A 17280-nucleotide genomic window follows, 5' to 3' on the forward strand; every position below is an offset into this window, starting at 1 on the left:
GGTCTACATCCTAGGGTTCTAAAAGAGGTGGCTGAAGAGATAGTGGATGCATTGGTTTTGATTTTCCAAAATTCCCTAGATTCTAGAACGGTCCCAGCGGATTGGAAGTTTGCAAATGTAACACCGCTATTCAAGAAAGGAGGGAGAGAGAAAGCAGGGAACTACAGGCCAGTTAGCCTGACATCAGTTGTCGGGAAAATGCTGTAATCCCTTGTTATGGAAGTGGTACCAGGGCACTTAGAAAATCATAACATTATTCTGCAGAGTCATCATGGTTTTATGAAAGGGAAATCATGTTTGACAAATTTATTAGAATTTTTTGAGGATGTAACTAGCAGGGTAGATAAAAGGGAACCAGTGGATGTCGTATATTTAGATTTCCAAAAGGCATTCGATAAGGTGCCACATAAAAGGTTATTACACAAGATTGGGGTTGTGGTGATATAGTAGCATGGATAGAGGATTAGTTAACAGACAGAAAACAGAGAGTATGGATAAACGGATCTTTTTCAGGTTGGCAGGCTGTAACTAGTGGGGTGCCGCAAGGATCAGTGTTGGGGCCTCAGCTATTTACAGTCTATATTAATGACCTAGATGAAGGGACCGAGTGTAATGTATCCAAGTTTGCTGATGATAGAAAGGTAGGTGGGACAGTAAGCTGTGAGAACACAAAGAGTCTGCAAAGGGATATAGTTAGACTAAGTGAGTGGGCAGTAAGCTGGCAAATGGAGTATAATGTAGGGAAATGTGAGGTTATTCACTTTGGTAGGAAGAATAGAAAAATAGAATCTTTTTTAAATGGTGAGAAACTTTCAAATGTTGGTGTTCAGAGAGATTTGGGTGTCCTCGTGTAAGAAATACAGAAAGCTAGCATGCAGGTACAGCAAGCAATAAGAAAGGCAAATGGCATGTTGGCCTTTATTGCAAGGGGGTTGGAGTATAAGAGTAAGGAAGTCTTGCTACAATTGTACAGAGCTTTGGTGAGACCACACCTGGAGTACTGTGCACAGTTTTGGTCTGGGATGAGAAGGCTGTCCTATGATGAGAGATTGTGTAGAATGGGCCTATACTCTCTGGAGTTTAGAAGAATGAGTGGTGATCTCATTGAAGCATACAAGATTCTGAAGAGGATTGACAGGGTAGATGCTGAGAGGTTGTTTTCCCTGGCTGGAGTGTCTAGAACTAAGGGGCATAGTTTCAGGATAAGGGGTCAGCCATTTAAGACCAAGATGAGGAGGAATTTCTTCACTCAGAGGGTTGTGACTCTTTGGAATTCTCTGCCCCAGAGGGCTGTGAATGCTGAGTCTTTGGCCTAGAAATTCAGTATAGCCACGTTTGGGGTGCTACAGCATGGCGTTCGCTAACTTTTGCGCCCGGCGCAACTTAGCGCCACCTTCGCCGATATTCAGTTGCATCGCCCCAAGAGGTTGCTGCTGCGCTAAAGCAGGCGATGCACGACTATCATTAGGCGCTAAGCCGGCGATCCGGGGCGCAAACACCGAAGGCGGGTGCAGCGCAGGTGCGGCGAGGTGCTCATTGAGGGCCGACAGTCAGGCGCTGGTCAGCACTTAAAGGGGGAGGGTGGAATTGCTTGGCTGCCACGCCCTGCACACTGCAGCCCTAAGGCAAGGCCTGAACACTGCTTCTGGAACAGCTCCACGCCCAGGAGAATGGAGAAGGCCAGGGAGAGAGCGCAGCGCTTCGGCGAGGGTGACCTGAGGCTGCTGGTTGGCGCAGTGGACCGCAGGCGCCATATCCTCTTCCCTGAGGGTGGCAGGAGGCCGCTGCCTGCCGAATATTGGAAAGCATGGAGGGATGTGGCAAACAGGGTCACGTCCAACAGCGTGGTTGGCAGGACACCAACCCAGTGCCGGAAAAAATTCAACGACCTCACTCGGGTGTCAGGGTGAGTACCCTTTCCAGTATCCTCCTCATCCCTGCATGTGCACCTCACTTTATGGCCAAACAGGTCTGAAAGCCCTAATGGCCAGCCCTCATCCAGCAGCTATGGGACTGTCATGAAAATCACTTGCGCAATCAGGACTTTAGACACTGTCAGGGCTATTCAACCATGGGAGGCAGTGCGGGCAAGATCAGGGCTTGACACTGTCAGGGCTAATCGAACATGGGAGGCAGTGCGGGCAAGATCAGGGCTTGACACTGTACTTAGAGGCGGTCCTTTCTCTTGCAGGCCAAGCTGGCGCATAACAGAAGATAGCAGCAACAGACCGGGGGAGGCCGTCCTGACCTGAAACAGCTGAGTGACCTCGAGCAGCGAGTGGAGCGGATCATGGCAGGCCAGCTGAGTGGCCCCGTCGCCACTGGAGATGCTGACCCTGTTCTGGGCACCAATGGTAAGGTCATCACCTTTTTGACCTCTCCCTTTCCACTTGCGCCTCACACCAGCATCGTTTGCCACTATCGAACCAATGCAGTGCACAGCAGCACTCATGCCTCCCTCGCTGCCGCCCTGTCCTCACTCTAAAGCAACTCTTGTGCCTCCCTGCTTTCAGATGGTGACTCGCCAGGTGAGGAGGCGGCCCCTCAAGCTGGCACTGTGTCCGAGTCAGACATAGAGGAGGAGGAAGAGGAAGCCAGCCCATCAGGGACACCCTCAGCCGAGGCAGCCCATGGCCATGATGGTGACATGTCTTCCCTGGAGGGGAGCAGGGGGGAAGGGTCGGAGGATAGTGAAGCTCCGGGGACCAGCGGGCTGCAGCAACGCGGGAGGGGTGGGGAAGCTCGGCGGCCTTCTCCCCGGAGGGTGAGTGTGGCCTCCAGTCCTGCTACGGTGAGCGCAGAGGAGGTGCGGCTCCTAGCGGAAATGGGCGCCCAGGCTGAGTGCAGGCACACTGAGCTCATGGCTGCAGTGGCAAGGATGCCTGACTCCATAGAGTCATTGGCAAGGAGTGTGCAGGAATTTGGGGCAGCACAGGCCAGGAGTCTGCAGGACGTCGCGGCAGCACAGGCCAGGAGTCTGCAACAATTCAGTGCAGCACAGGCCAGGAGTCTGCAACAATTCAGTGCAGCACAGGCCAGGAGTCTGCAGGACATCGCGGCAGCACAGGCTAGGAGTCAGCAGGACTTCGCTGCTTCACAGGCAGCTTCTAGCCAAGTGCTCAGTCGTGCCGTGCATTCACTGGCTGCTGTCATGCAGACACAGACCAGGGCCACACGGGCACTACCTGCTGCCACACTCGCTGGATCGGCCAGGCATCGCCGGGGCACTCGCTGGGCCGCAGCAGCCCAGCAGTCTGTGCCTCAGCAGATTGCTGCGCATGCTGCAGTGCTGGCCCGTGCGCGTGCCAATGTATCAGCCGACCAGGGAGTGCCTGTGATCTGTCAGGTTGGCAGCATTCCTGCAGCCAACACTGTCACTCCTCCATTGCAGCTGCCACCAGCTGTTGGACAGACTGCTGCCGCCCAAGCAGAGTTGGAGCAGTCAGCAGCCGGCCCCTCCAGTCCCAGAGCTGGTCCAGGCCGACCCCCAAGGGCATCTGCCGTCTCATCATCTAACCCTCAGCAGCCTTCCCCCAGCCTTGCTGCAGCCACTGGGGTCCCATTGAGGAGGAGCTGCAGGGCGGGTAGGGGCCAGTCACGGAAGCGGAACGGATCACCCTTGCAGGGGAAAAAGTAGAAGGTGTGGCCAAATGTTTTGTTTTACTTATAAAAGCTGAGACTGGTGTATTTGTTTCATATATAAAGGCCGAGACTGCTGTATTTGTTTCATATTTAAAGGCCGAGACTGGTGTATTTGTTTCATATATAAAGGCCGAGACTGCTGTATTTGTTTCATATTTAAAGGCCGAGACTATTTGTTTCATATTTAAAGGCCGAGACTGGTGTATTTGTTTTACTTGTAAACGCCGAGACTGGTGTATTTGTGTTTTTGGGGGGGGTTTCTCTGCATTAGTTTGTCATGTGGGAAGGGCACAGAGGTATCACAGTAAAAAAAATTCTTAAGTCGCACTGTCCATGCTTTCTTTTGGAAGTCCTGGTTGCCCTGCTCGGCTGAGGGCTTGTGGAGCGGCTACATTCATCTTCTGCCATTGGCACAAGCCATTCCCTGAGAGGGGGCCTAGAACCGACTTGCAATAAGCCGCCGACGGGCGGCCCTTGCACTTTCTGCCTCCCTCCTGTGCTGGTCCTCCTCCTCCTCCTCCTCCTCTGGTGGTCCTCCAATGTCTGCTGGCAGTGGCTGAGTCCTGCGGATAGCCAGGTTGTGCAGCATGCAGCACATGACAACGAAATGGGAGACTCGCTCAGGCGAGTACTGTAGGGCTCCCCTGGAACGAACCAGACAGCGGAACCGTTGCTTCAGCACGCCGATTGTTTGCTCAATGATGTTCCTGGTTGCTTGATGGCTGTCATTGTATCCCTCTTCAGCAGGGGTGCTGGGCGCACGGAGCGGGGTCATCAGCCAGGTGCACAAAGGATAGCCTTTGTCCCCGAGAAGCCACCCTCGTGGGTGAGGCTGGGCCTCGAACATGTCTGCCACAGAAGTCTGGCGCAGGATGAAGGCATCGTGGCTGCTGCCTGGAAAGCGGGCATTGACAGCTAGGATGAGCTGACTGTGGTCACACACCAACTGCACGTTGAGCGAATGGTAGCCCTTCCGGTTGCGGTAATCCTGGGCATTCTCTAGAGGTGCCCGCAAAGCCACATGCGTGCAGTCAATGGCGCCCTGCACCATGGGGAAGCCCGCTAATGCTGCAAAGCCCATTGCACGCTCTTGCTGCTTGTCAACAGTCATGGGGAAGGAGATGAACTGACGTCTCCTTCTGAAAAGGGCATTGGTCACCTGGCGGATGCAGCAATGTACCGCAAACTGGGAGATGTTGGAAATGTCCCCAGTAGCGGATTGGAAGGAGCCGGTGGCATAGAAGCTGAGAGCCACCGTCACCTTCACTGCCACCGACAGAGACGTCCTGCTCCTCAGCTGTGGCTGCAGATCTCCGCGAAGCAGGTGGCAGATCTCTGACCACCGCCCTTCTGAATCGCAGCCTCCGAACACACTGCTCCTCAGACATGTTCAGATATGAGAACTGCTGGCGGTATACCCTGGGTGGGTAAGGCCTCCTTTGCCGACGCCTGTTGCCCCTTCTCCGTCTGGCCATGACTGGCACTCTCTGACGGCGTCTCTGAGCCCTTTGAATGCAATGGAGAAGCCCAACGTTTCCACCCATTGCAGCCCCCATTATATGTTTCCAATCAATGCTATGACACTGAAGTTAAAGACAAGTGCAAAGTTGTGGCCTGAAGCCACAAGTACCTGTGCGAGTGTTGAGCCAAACCAGAAAGCTCTCTACCTTTGTCTCTCTCCAAAGATCCGTCTCTCACAAAGAAGGAGTGGTGCAAAATGGCTGCCATTTATACTGCAGGAGGAGTCCCCTTTAATTAGCGCGCCCCGCAGCGACTGGGAACCGTTCCCCTCTACCAGTCGCTAGGGGTGCCAGGCGCACAATAGGCCGGCACCACTGAAATTCCGGTTTGGGGCGCACAAAGGGCGTTGCACCATGAAATGACGTCAGGATCTGCGCGCGCAGCTGAGCGCACGCAAAGGTTTTGCGCCGCTGCTAAATCTTAACTGAAGTTCGCGAGAGGCGCAGATCGCGCTGCACCCGGGCACTAGCTGCTTAGCACCCCACTTCTCCTCCTCCTAAGGTGCTAGCGGCTGGCGCAAACAACTGAATTTCTAGGCCTTTGAGTATATTCAAGGCTGAGATAGATAGACTTTTGGACTCATGGGGAATCAAGGGATATGGAGATCGGGTGGGAAAGTGGAGTTGAGGTCGATGATCAGCCATGATCTTATTGAATGGCGGAGCAGGCTCGAGGGGCCGTATGGCCTACTCCTGCTCCTAATTCCTATGTTAATTGGAATTAATTTCATATTTTATGATCTGTGTTTTTGGTAGGACCATTTTCTAACTTTTTCTGAGGCTATATTGGTGCTAAACGTGGTGCATATTATGGATTTGTGCTTGTATTTGCACTTTTCAATAAACAAAGTAAAATAGAAATCAACTTATTTTTTTCTTTTTAATGTGACCGAATCTTGATATAGAGATCTGGTGGCCAAAGATATACCTACTGATATATTAATCCTAGTTTGATAATATTAGATGGAATTAGATGGAGCAGGCAGGGAAGTGGAGTTGAGGCCAAGATCAGATCAGCCATGATCTTATTGAATGGCGGAGCAGACTTTAGGGGCCAAATGACCTACTCCTGCTCCTATGTCTTCTGTTCTTATGTTTAATTATTCAGCTTATAGTACTTGTGTTAATCCTATCCACATTGTTTTGTTTGGATAATCAGGTCAGCAACAGAGATCAGATTATTCTACAATTGAAGACTGACTTGAAAACTGCACAGGAGAAATATACAGGTTCACAGGAAGAAGTATGTGTCCTTTTGTTTTTTCTTCAGCCAGCAGGATAACGTTTCAATAAAATGTCATAGTCTTAACATTTATGGCAAGTTATGTATGTTGGAACAAAGCATCTTTTTTATGTTTTGATTTACTTTTGCAAACATTGATTGTTCTTCAATCATTTAACTTCCTCTTACAATTCATTAGACTGTTATCCACCTGAAAAGAAAGTGCCCCACCTTCTCCACTGGAATACTGTCCTTTTAGCAGTGCCATATAGCAGAATGTTTTGTTGTATTCCTCCATCCCCACTGAATATATATGTGTATATATACAGACATCATTCTGGAAGCATATCTCAAATCTTTTGGGGGAAAAAATGGGTTGTTTTGCGTCTCCCACAAATCCCCTAGCATCCGGGTGCAGCGCCGCTAACGCCTCCCGTGAAATTCAGCGGAAGGTTAGCAGTGGCGGTGGTAACCGGTAGCACCCCTTGCGCCCCTGACCTATCGCCACGCGTTGTCAGCACAGAAGGCAAAAAAAACTCTGGTTTGACAAAATGGCTCAAATGCAGATGGTACAGTGGACTGCAGCAAAATGAAGGCATTACATAGGAATTATGGCTGCTGCCAGGATACCGAGCATTGACCTGCATGATGTGCTGAGTATGGTGGCACACCAGCTGGACATTGAGGGAGTGGAATCCCTTCCAGTTGCGCTACATCTCCGAATTGACATGCGGCGCCTGCAAAGCGACATGTGTGCAGTCAATGGCAATCACTCCACCTGCTTCTCTCCAGCAATAGAGAATGAAATGTATTCAGCTCTCTTTGCATATAGTGCCTCAGTGACCTCCTTTATACAGCAGTGGACGGCGACATGGGAGATGGTGCAATTATCACCTGCTCCAGCCTGGAAGGAGCCCGACGCATAAAGGTTCATGGCCACGGTCACCTTGACGGGCACTGACAATGTGGTCCTCGCCCTGCTCTGAGGCTGCAGTTCTGCCTGCAACAGATGGCAGATTTCAGTGAGCACCTCCTTAGTGAAGCGGAGACATCGCGCACACTGCTGCTCACTGAGGTTGAGGTAGGAGAATTGCTCCCTGAAGACCGCTTCGACCGCTTCTCCCCCTCCTCCTCCCTCTTCTGGCAGCTTGTCCTGCCCCGTGCCGACTGTGCTCATTCTCCCTGTCATGCTACAGGCCAAGGGAGATACAAACTACTGCGCACATGTCTGAGTAGAAGCCTTGAAGGTCAGTACCAAATCCTTGAGCACGTGCCACACCATTCCCTGTAGATTTGCACGGTGATTGACGTCACTTTCTGCCTACTATGCATACTTCTGGTGCATGTTCCTTGTGCCGAGGCTAACGCCCCCACCAAAATGGCATCCAGTGTGGCCCGTACCAGAATTGTGCGCGCGCTGCTAGGACGCCATTTTGGAAACAAAATAGCACCTGTATCGCCGATAAACAGGACAATACGGAGCCGGATTTCACAGCCATAGTCTAGTCTGACACTTCAGTGCAGTATTGAGGGTGTGCTACAGTCTCAGCGATGTCATATTTTGGATGAGACCTTAAGCAAGACCTTATCTGTTTGTTTAGATGGACATAAAGGGGTCGATTTTCATTCAGCAGTCGGGAAGGAGGCGAGACTACAACTTTCGGGTTTTAGTCCTGCCTACATCGACATCCGGCCAATCCACGCGATTTTCCCTTGATTAACCTTGTTGAGCACGCCCAGCGGGCTCAGCAGGCCAATTAAGGGCCACCCGGCAACAGGTGATGTCACAGACTGAAATTTCATCTGTCAAGAGGTCTTGACAGATGAAATATCAGTGTTTCACAGCTGTTTGAAGCTGTCAAACACTGACAGTCTGACTTCTAACCTGAGTCCTTCTACACAGACTCAGTTAGAAATTACGCCGGCAATGAAAGCTGAAGGCTGTCACTTTTGACAGCTCGCAGCCATTTTGCTTTCAGTGCCGGCTGAGTGATGGGCTCCCGAAACCTAGAGGAAGGAAGGCTGTAAAGGTAAGTACAGGTAATTTAAACTTCTTTACACACTTTAGACACACCAAACACACTTACCTTTGCACTCATGCACCCATCACTCACCTGAACACCGACATCGCGACCCCTCCAAGTCCTTCAACCCGACGGCCCGCCTGCTCTAACCTGGCGTGGTTTGGAGCCGTCGGGAATCTCACACGACACCCTTCAAAATAGGGATTAGGCTAAAAACTTTCTGTTAACTACCTGTGCGGGGCAGGTACCCGCCTCCTTTGAAACTTACGTGGAGGTGGGTTTTGGGCGTGATGGTGTCGGGACCCCCGAATTCGGGATTTTAGCCCCCCCGCACGCCTAAAAGCCCGCCTCACGGCACACTGAAAATCGACCCCAAAATATCTCATGGCACTATTCAAAGAACAACAGGGACCAACATTTATCCCTTTGTTAATACCTCTGAAAACAAATTAACTGGCCATTTATCTCATTGCTGTTTGTGGGACCTTGCTCTGCCCCAATTGGCTGCTATGGTTGCCTACATAACAATAGTGACTACAATTCAAAAATAATTTATTGGCTGTGAAGCACTTTTGGATGTCCTGCAAGTGTGAAGGGCACTACATAAATGGATGTTCTTTTATTCTCACATTTGTTTCACTTTCCTTTTGAATTTTACTGGCTGATTGAATGTGGACACTCTTTTATTCATAGCACCATGAGAATCATACAGTCCTACCATGAGTGCTAAAATTCCAACCACTTTATTATCAGTTATAGAATATTCCGCTTTGATGAAAAACTGAACGCAGTTTGGTTTATCCGAATGTAGTTACATTTTATTTGTTGCCGTTTTGCAGCTTAGAGCAGAAAGGACTTAATTGTCTATTTTCCTACTGTTCCAAATAGAGACAGCAATGAGCTGCTTTTTAGTGATAATAACAAAAGGTGTATAAACTTCAAAGTAATTTCATAGCATATGACTTTGTAGTAACACCTAAAAGAGTACTGATTAAGAGTGTTAAAATATGTCAATTTGAAGCATGTTGTGGTCATCCGATTATAAAACTGATGTACATAATAGATAAAGGATAATCAATGGCAATATACAGGTTGTATACACATTTTGCTATAGACAGCAAGTGAAATGAAGGAACATTGTCTTACAGTAAAAAGCAATTGCCAGTGACCTGTACAATTGATTAACAGTGACATTTATCTTCCAAGCCTAACTTTTAAGTCACTATTGAGATCTGAGTGAATGTGACAACCATATATTTCATGTGAAGTGATAACTCAAATATAACTCCATGTAATTTAAGTAAAACCAATATTGTTTTCTTACAGTTGTATTTAATATTTCAGGGAAGAATAAGCACTCTTGGGCTTAATAAAATGTCTAGCATTCTTTTCCTGAAAATTTGATCAGACGTAAAATCTACTTAACTGTAGTTGAGCAATATCATGCAGTTGCATTTCTAAATATTTTATCATACAGAAATGAAATCAAGCTGTCTGCTTTACACCAGCAGAAGACAGTAAAATCCTTCCCTAAGTAAATTTCAAGAAGTATTGTACTATCAAAGATATTTTTCTGTCCATGTACAGTCCAACAAAGATAATCTTGATACAAAAATATAAACAACTCTACAGACCATTGTCAATATAAAACAAAAATGATGACTCACTGTAGCAGCTTTGGTCTTCAAATAATCAATACATTTGATATCATCTGACAGAGTAAGAAACACTGGCGAGCTGAGGTTCTAGATAAGGAAAGCTAAAATGAATAGGCAAGTCAGTCAAAATGTCATTAGAAAAAGGGTGATCAACATGTGAAACAAGCTGCCAGGGCAGGTGATTTAAAACTTAAGGCTTTCAAAAAGGAATAGGTGAGTTCCAGACATCTGAAAAGATCCATCATCATGATTATTTGAAGGATATAGAGATAAAAGGGAAAATTGGACAAGTTGGATCGAAGGTCTTCTGCCTGACCTACATTATACTGTCACTTTTAGAAATTTGTACCCTGAGTGGTCAAATGATCTGTTCCCCACTCAGTCAAGCCATGCCCTTGGATCTTTTCTTGGATGAGACAACACTGAGACCCCAAGCAACAAGAACATTGAAATGCAAGGGTAAACAGAAGCATCTCCAAACCACACCGGGTAGGCTGGCGGAGAACTTAGTACAGTATGTGGAAATTGAGGAGTAGAGGTTCAACTTGCCGTCCATGTGTAAAACTGGAGTTGGAAATCAGCTGACCATTATAGAAATAGCCTGATTTTCATTTCCATTGACAACCTACCCCTGAATGCCTTTCAAAAGTAGTGCCTCTTTAAAAAATATCTAGCAAGGATCAGTTGAGGCTTTATTTGTGTTTCAGTTCCCAGTAAAGCAATAGCACTTGAAAATAAATAAGGGGCAGCCACAACTTATTAATGATCTTTTATTCCATTCACATTTCAGTAGCTAGAAACATATTTCATCTGTATATTGATTTTGGCAAAACTTAGCATGGAAGTCCAAAGAGAAAGGTGAGAGACTTCCCAATTTTTATGGGAGGATAGTGACTGGCAATGGCTCAAGAGAATTCAGGAGGTGAAAATGATTGGCTCATTAATGGGGCGTGGAGAAGCAGACATGTTCTGGGCTGCAACTCTTCCCACTCAGCTCCAAACGGCCCTGCAGCTGGTGACCTAATGATTGAGTAGTCCGAGCTGGCCAACCAGCAGCAGCTTACCATGGCCTGCACTAGACCATTGTAAGGTTTTAACTTAATAAATTCCACCTGTACCTCTATGCATACTTGTGGAGGCCTAAATCTTGGATCTTGCCAATTTATGCCTAAATTCTCTGGTCTTAGGTAAGTAGGATGTGTCTCTATAGGGGCTTCATATAAGTCAGATGGAAACTCTACACTTTTGTGGATTTATCAGTTGTCTGGTTTGGAGACTTAAGTACAATGATGGATTTTTATGTATGCTAACCACCCAGCTGACAAAAAATAATAATGTTGTGTAATGTAAATCACATAAATGATTTATTTTTAATAAACAGTTTGGTGTTCAGGAAGCTGAGATCAACAGGCTTAATGAAAAATTGAAAGATCTGCAGAATGAAATTTGCAAACAAAGGAACATTGGCAATGTACAGGAAGATCAGCTGAGCCAGGCTGGAAAGTCAATTCAGGGATTTGCACATGAACGGGAAATGCTCATGGAAGAGGTTGGTAGAAGACAAAGTAGGCTATTGCACATTTAAATTACTGAGTGTAACCAGGATTTTAGACAGTTATTCAAAAAGTACTTTATAATATTGAAGTCTTAGGCCTAGAAATTCGGTTGGTAGCGCCAGCGATTAGCGCCTAGAGCCCGAGAATTGGGGCATTACCCAATTTTCGGGCGGGCGCTGTGAATATAGCGCCACCTCCCATATTGAGTATGATTTTAGCGCCGGCGCTAACTCTTTGCGCGCGCCCACGGGCGCAGGCAGATCATGACATCATTTCAGTGTGCAACGCCATTTTTGCGCCCCGGACCGGATTTTCGGTTGCGCCTGCAACCTCTCTGCCTGGCGCTATTAGTGACAGTTGGATGGAGCGTTCCCAGGCCCTTCTTGGACTCGGGGGGGCGCTATTTAAAGGGGACAGCACTAGTATAAAAGCTGCAGCCATTTGGGCTGGCCATCCTGATCGTTGCTGGAGAGAGTTGCTGACCTTCTGTTGGACAGTAATTTTCTCATTGAGCCTTCGGAGGCACTGGCACTGGCAGCTTGAGGGCCCGGCTCCCGAGCTGGTGATGCAGCATCTGAAAGCAGGGAGGTGGAAGAGTGGCTTTAGCAAAAGGACAGGTTCGCAGCAAGGGATGCCAGATTGCGGCAAGGCTATGACATGGGTCCACAGTGAGAAAGCATGCTGGCGGGGGGAACAAGTAGAAGGAGACAGTTGTAAGAGGTGAGAACCTTACCATCGCTGTCGACAACGGGGTCGGTAGCTGCAGTGGTTACAGGACCACTCAGACGTCCTCCAAGAATCTGGTGGACTCTCTCCTTGAGATCCGTGAGAGTGACTACTTGTGGAGGTCCTCCACCGGTGTGAAGCTGGCCTTTGCCAATCCTCGCCAGCATGGACTGCAGGGGAAAGGAGGGGAAGTTATATTACCTGATGCCCTGAGTGATCATCTCATGCCCCCCATGGTGCAAGAGCCCTTACATGATGCCCTGAGTCAAATGTGCATGTGTGTGCCCAGAAAGGGCCATGGGTGCTTGCTGGCAGATGGCCAATGGGGCACAGGCCACCCTGTAGCCATAAAGTCAGGTGCAAATGAAGGGATGCAGAAGTTTGCAGGAACAACACCCACCCTCACGACCCGAGTGAGGTCATTGAATTTCTTTCTGCATTGGACAGGGCTCCTGGTCACCATGCTGCTGGAGTTGACCCTCTGGCATACATCCCTCCAAGCTCGTCGGTAGTCCTTATGATTCGGCCTCCTGCCATTGTCTGGGTAGAGAACATCTCGCCGGCGCTCCACTGCGGCCACCAATTGCTCCAGAGCCTCATTGATGAAGCGCTCTGCCCTCTGTCTCACCTTCTCCATCTGGTCCAAGTTTTTATCGCCAGAGAAGGGCCTGCGCCGATTCTGAGGCCTGCAAGGTGCAGAGTGTGGATGCTGAAGCTGACTGACCCACCCCTTTAAGAGCTAGCCGGCGCCTGGAAGTCTCGTGGTCATCGATAATTGAGAGCACCTGCGCTGAGCCCGTCCGCTCCGATATTGGGTTGCGCCGGAAGTTTAGCGCCTTAGGAGTCCCGTGTAACACCTGAATTCGCGCCTCAATCACCTTTAGGGGCGATGCAACCCAATATCGCGCCAGGCGGCGATAAGTTTCGTCTGGCTATAAACTTTGCGCAGTGCCGGTTCTAACACCTCAAGCCTGGCTATACCCAATTTCTAGGCCAGAGTATGAAAAATAACTTTGGAAATGACTGTCAAAAAGGTCTGTCTTCCTATTTTCTTCATTAATATAATGTCTACTTAGCTTAGGCTGACCAGATGTCCCCGTTTTCCGGAGACAGTCCCTGGATTTGGAAATGTGTCCCCGGCAAACAATGTCCCTGGAAGAATTGCTGGTTTAGAAATATCGTACCCGATACTGAGTCTTTGACTTTTTCAATGCTAATGCACAGAAACCCGTTTCTCAGAAATTCCCGGCTCGTTTGAGTTCAGGAACGAATTCCTAGAGCGGGTTGAATGGAGGCGTTAATGGTGGCCCACCGATCCACAATGCAATTCGGCTCTGAAAAGGCCCTATCTAAAGCTCTGGCCACATTGCACTATAGGGGATTGAGTCACCTGATCAGAGCTTTATCCACTGGTGACTGGCTGGAGGGCAGGACCTTCAATTGCGCGAGAGAAGCCAAGTGAGTGGAGAGAGCTGGTGAGTGAATCAATTTGATTTATTTTACCAGTTTATCTGTATGGTGCATTGTGTTTTTTTTTTTTGTTGAATAAGGGAAGGCAAGCTCTAAATTTTCCCACTGGGAAGAGGTTTGTGAATCTGAAACCTTCTGAGACAGAGGGTGTTTCATGGAAAATCTCAGTCTGTTGGGAACAGATTTAAAATTGAGAAATTAAAATTTAGGGTATTCCGGGACGAATAGATGGTACAGCACTATTGCCAGAACACACGCAAGATTTGTGATTCGGTGTATCTAAGCTACGCAGTCGCGCAGCTGTCTACCGGTCCCGCACCGCCCGGGACTGGCATTTCCAACGTGAAATTTCGCGCATGTGTGAAACTTTGAATGGACTGCGCAATCCTTTAAAGGGGGCGCGCACCCAAAATTAATTGTGGGGGAACATTGCCAGTGTGTCTCTGGATTTGGTTTTGAAAATATGGTAATCCGAACTTAGCTTCCTATACTGGTCCATTAATTGCTTGCTGATATCAGGTTCCACACGGAACCAGTCACCCTCCAGTAGCTCCCTTAGATGGCCATTATTCAGTTGTGAGCCTTGACAGTTGATGTTGGTTGGCTATTCAGTACAGGGGCATGATAGCCGAGCCTGATTCTGGCCTCAATTAACATCCACGCACATGCACCACCAGCAGGGGTCTCTGGAGAGCATGTGGGGGGAACTGATATTCCCCTTCCTAACCAAGGCGCTAAAGAAGCTTAGAAATGATGCAGTGTGCATCAACATTTTAAACTGTTTAAATTGTAGAATTTCATGCTATAGAGGAATATCTATTTGGTAAAATGCAATTTTTTAAAACATTATAGATACAAACCAATAAAAAAAATATAGCACAATTGCACAACGATTTGGATGTCACAAAGCAATCTTACAATGACGACTTAGAACGATGGTCACAGAAGTCCTTTCTGTTGCAAAAGGAGTTGGATTCAACCACAGTTGAATTACAGAATACTCTGGATAAACTGAAAGACCACAAGACAATAGGAATACAACTCAAAGAAGACTTGGAAAAAACAATGCATCTTCATCGTGAGACTGCAAACCTAGTAAGTGATAAAGAAAACCCTGAATATATTATGAAGAATCAGCCATTAACTTGTGACTAAATCTTTCTCAAAAGATTTTTTTTACTACAGTGATTAGGCTCAACCTTCTAAACTAAATAGTCACTTCTATATATTGTCCTTATTACTGTCTTTATACATAAGTATTGAAAAAAAAAATTTCATTAAAATTCAAAGTTTGGATTTACAAAGGTGTTGTAGGAAAAATGATTCCTCGGAAACTAGACTTTGAGTAAGAGACACAACTTTATTAAATGACAGAGCTCTGGGAGAAGAATCTGCAACCACGCGGTCTGCGAGAGCACCTTCTCCCTGATTGTAGTACGTGCCGAGCTTATATACAATTCCAAGAAGTTGGTTTTAGATCATTTACATTCATCCAATCAATTCGTTTATTAGCGCATATCGTTATTTTCCTCCAGTCAGGAGTTTACACACTTGTGTTGCCAATTCTGCCTCTTCAGGTCTTCGTTCCCTCTTGTTCCCCGGTGGAATGTGATTAGTTCGATAATAGGATACAAGTGATTAGTTCGATGATAGGATACCAGTGAACCTTGTTAGTCCTCAGTGATCCAATTAGTCCCAGTCAGGACACGAGACGAACTTTGTTCCAGCCATGCGTAAGCGTGGCATGTCTTACTGTGCAGTGATTCAATTAGTCCCAGTCAGCGAATTTGTTGTTTGTGTCTTTTCCAGCAAAATCTTGTCCAGCAATCTTGTCCAGCAAAATTTTATTCTAACAATCCCTCCTCTTGGTCCTGGAGCACGATTCATTTGCTCCCAGATGACCATCCTCGGTCCCCCTTTCGTCGGTGCTTACAGCCACTGGCTTATGTCCGGGGGTTCGGTTGTTCCTTCGACAGTGTCGTATTGGTGTTCTTCGTCCCTTGGTAGCAGGTTGGTGTGTTCCTCCTCGATAGAGGCGATCGGCATCACGGTTTTCATAGCAGTTTGGCAACACAACTTTATAAGGCTCAGCGCACAACACATCAACATACAAATTACAACTATTATTATTATCCCTTGCATCATCCACGCTCCCCACCCGGTTTTCCCTAGCAACCAATCAAGCCACCCTGTGCTTGTGGGTTGATGGAGCTTCTTTATTTCTTCTTGGATATGATTTGCTAGGCTCGTGATATTCTCTGAGCTATCTGGGACATATGTACAGCAATCTGTCCCGATCAGGGTACAGGTGCCTCCTTGCGCCGCCAACAGATAATCTAGGGCTATCCTATTCTGTAAGGCGGTGGTCCGGATCGCCACCATTTCGGCACTCATTTCTCTCAGGGACTCGGCCGTATCGTTGGCTATTTGTTTGAGCACTGCTGCCATGTTTATGGATTACCTTGCTATTTTTCCTGTTCCGTACCAGGGGAATGCTATATCCCAGAATCTTTCGGTTTCCGTAATAGCTCTCTTAACACGCTTGGCTGGTTGCCATAACGACTGGTACCCGTAGTGGTGGGTTGGGGGGATAAATAATGGATGTATGGTACTACGTATCCTATATAGCATGACCCAGTCCAGGTTCGTGGAAGCCATGGATACGCCTTATATCCGCAAATGAAATAGGTATTATTATAGGCCTCAAATTTGTTCTAAAGTTGGTACATGATCCCAGGTATTCCCCTCCAGGGTAGATTGCTAGTCCGGTTTAGCACTTTGGATAAATTAAACGTTCCCACGTAGGGCCATTCTAGGGCACCTGGTGGTTTAGTACTGGTTTTGGTTAAAGTGTAATTATACTTGCACTTACTCCATCCAACCACTAACCCTGTTTCGTCATAGTTTACCAAGCAGACTTCTGCATTGTTTAGTTTTCCCCCTGTGCTGACTAATAGCTCTTCTGGATACCTTCGATTATCGTACTGGGGATGAAACCATCCTTTAAAGTTCGTGGGGCTATACCCTGCCTGTTTCCACTCATGTTCCAGCTGATCTGGATTCAAGCTATTTTGGGTTTGTATGGTATCCTCCTTATTCCAGGTGGTATTAGAGTATAATAACCACCCTACCATCTCCTCTACCTTAAAGGGGATAGGCCTTAATGGGATTCCTCCCCCCGTATGGGTGGGCACATGGGCGCACACCCAGCAGGAGCTTTGGCCCATTTTTTTCGCATAGACATATGACATATACAGAAAGGTATTTACATGCAATCCTCTCTCTTTACGTAAATGGGATACCGCGCTTCCCGTGACAATATGAAATAACGCCATTCCCCATAATACTCTAAACATGATTAATATATCACTGCAGTCCAGTCTTTACAGGAATTTTATGACAAAGGGTATGCAGATCACCTGTAAAACAGATTCAGAAAGTAGCCAGTCAGTTGTCTTTATA

At 47.4% G+C, this 17280-nt stretch overlaps 1 protein-coding gene across 1 annotated transcript in view; it reads left to right on the forward strand.

Annotated features, from left to right (window-relative positions):
* LOC147115004 (uncharacterized) overlaps positions 1-17280 on the forward strand; it is an 869491-nt gene that overhangs the window by 391292 nt on the left and 460919 nt on the right. The window contains exons 14-16 of the mRNA XM_085993202.1: positions 6322-6405; positions 11448-11615; positions 14671-14913. Of these exons, the coding sequence (XP_085849328.1) occupies positions 6322-6405; positions 11448-11615; positions 14671-14913 (495 nt within the window). The remainder of the gene's footprint in view (positions 1-6321; positions 6406-11447; positions 11616-14670; positions 14914-17280) is intronic.

This window comes from Somniosus microcephalus, chromosome 7 (genome assembly GCF_052327205.1).
Source record: "Somniosus microcephalus isolate GS21.2 chromosome 7, FLI_Smic_1.0, whole genome shotgun sequence".
Taxonomy (NCBI): Eukaryota; Metazoa; Chordata; class Chondrichthyes; order Squaliformes; family Somniosidae; genus Somniosus; species Somniosus microcephalus.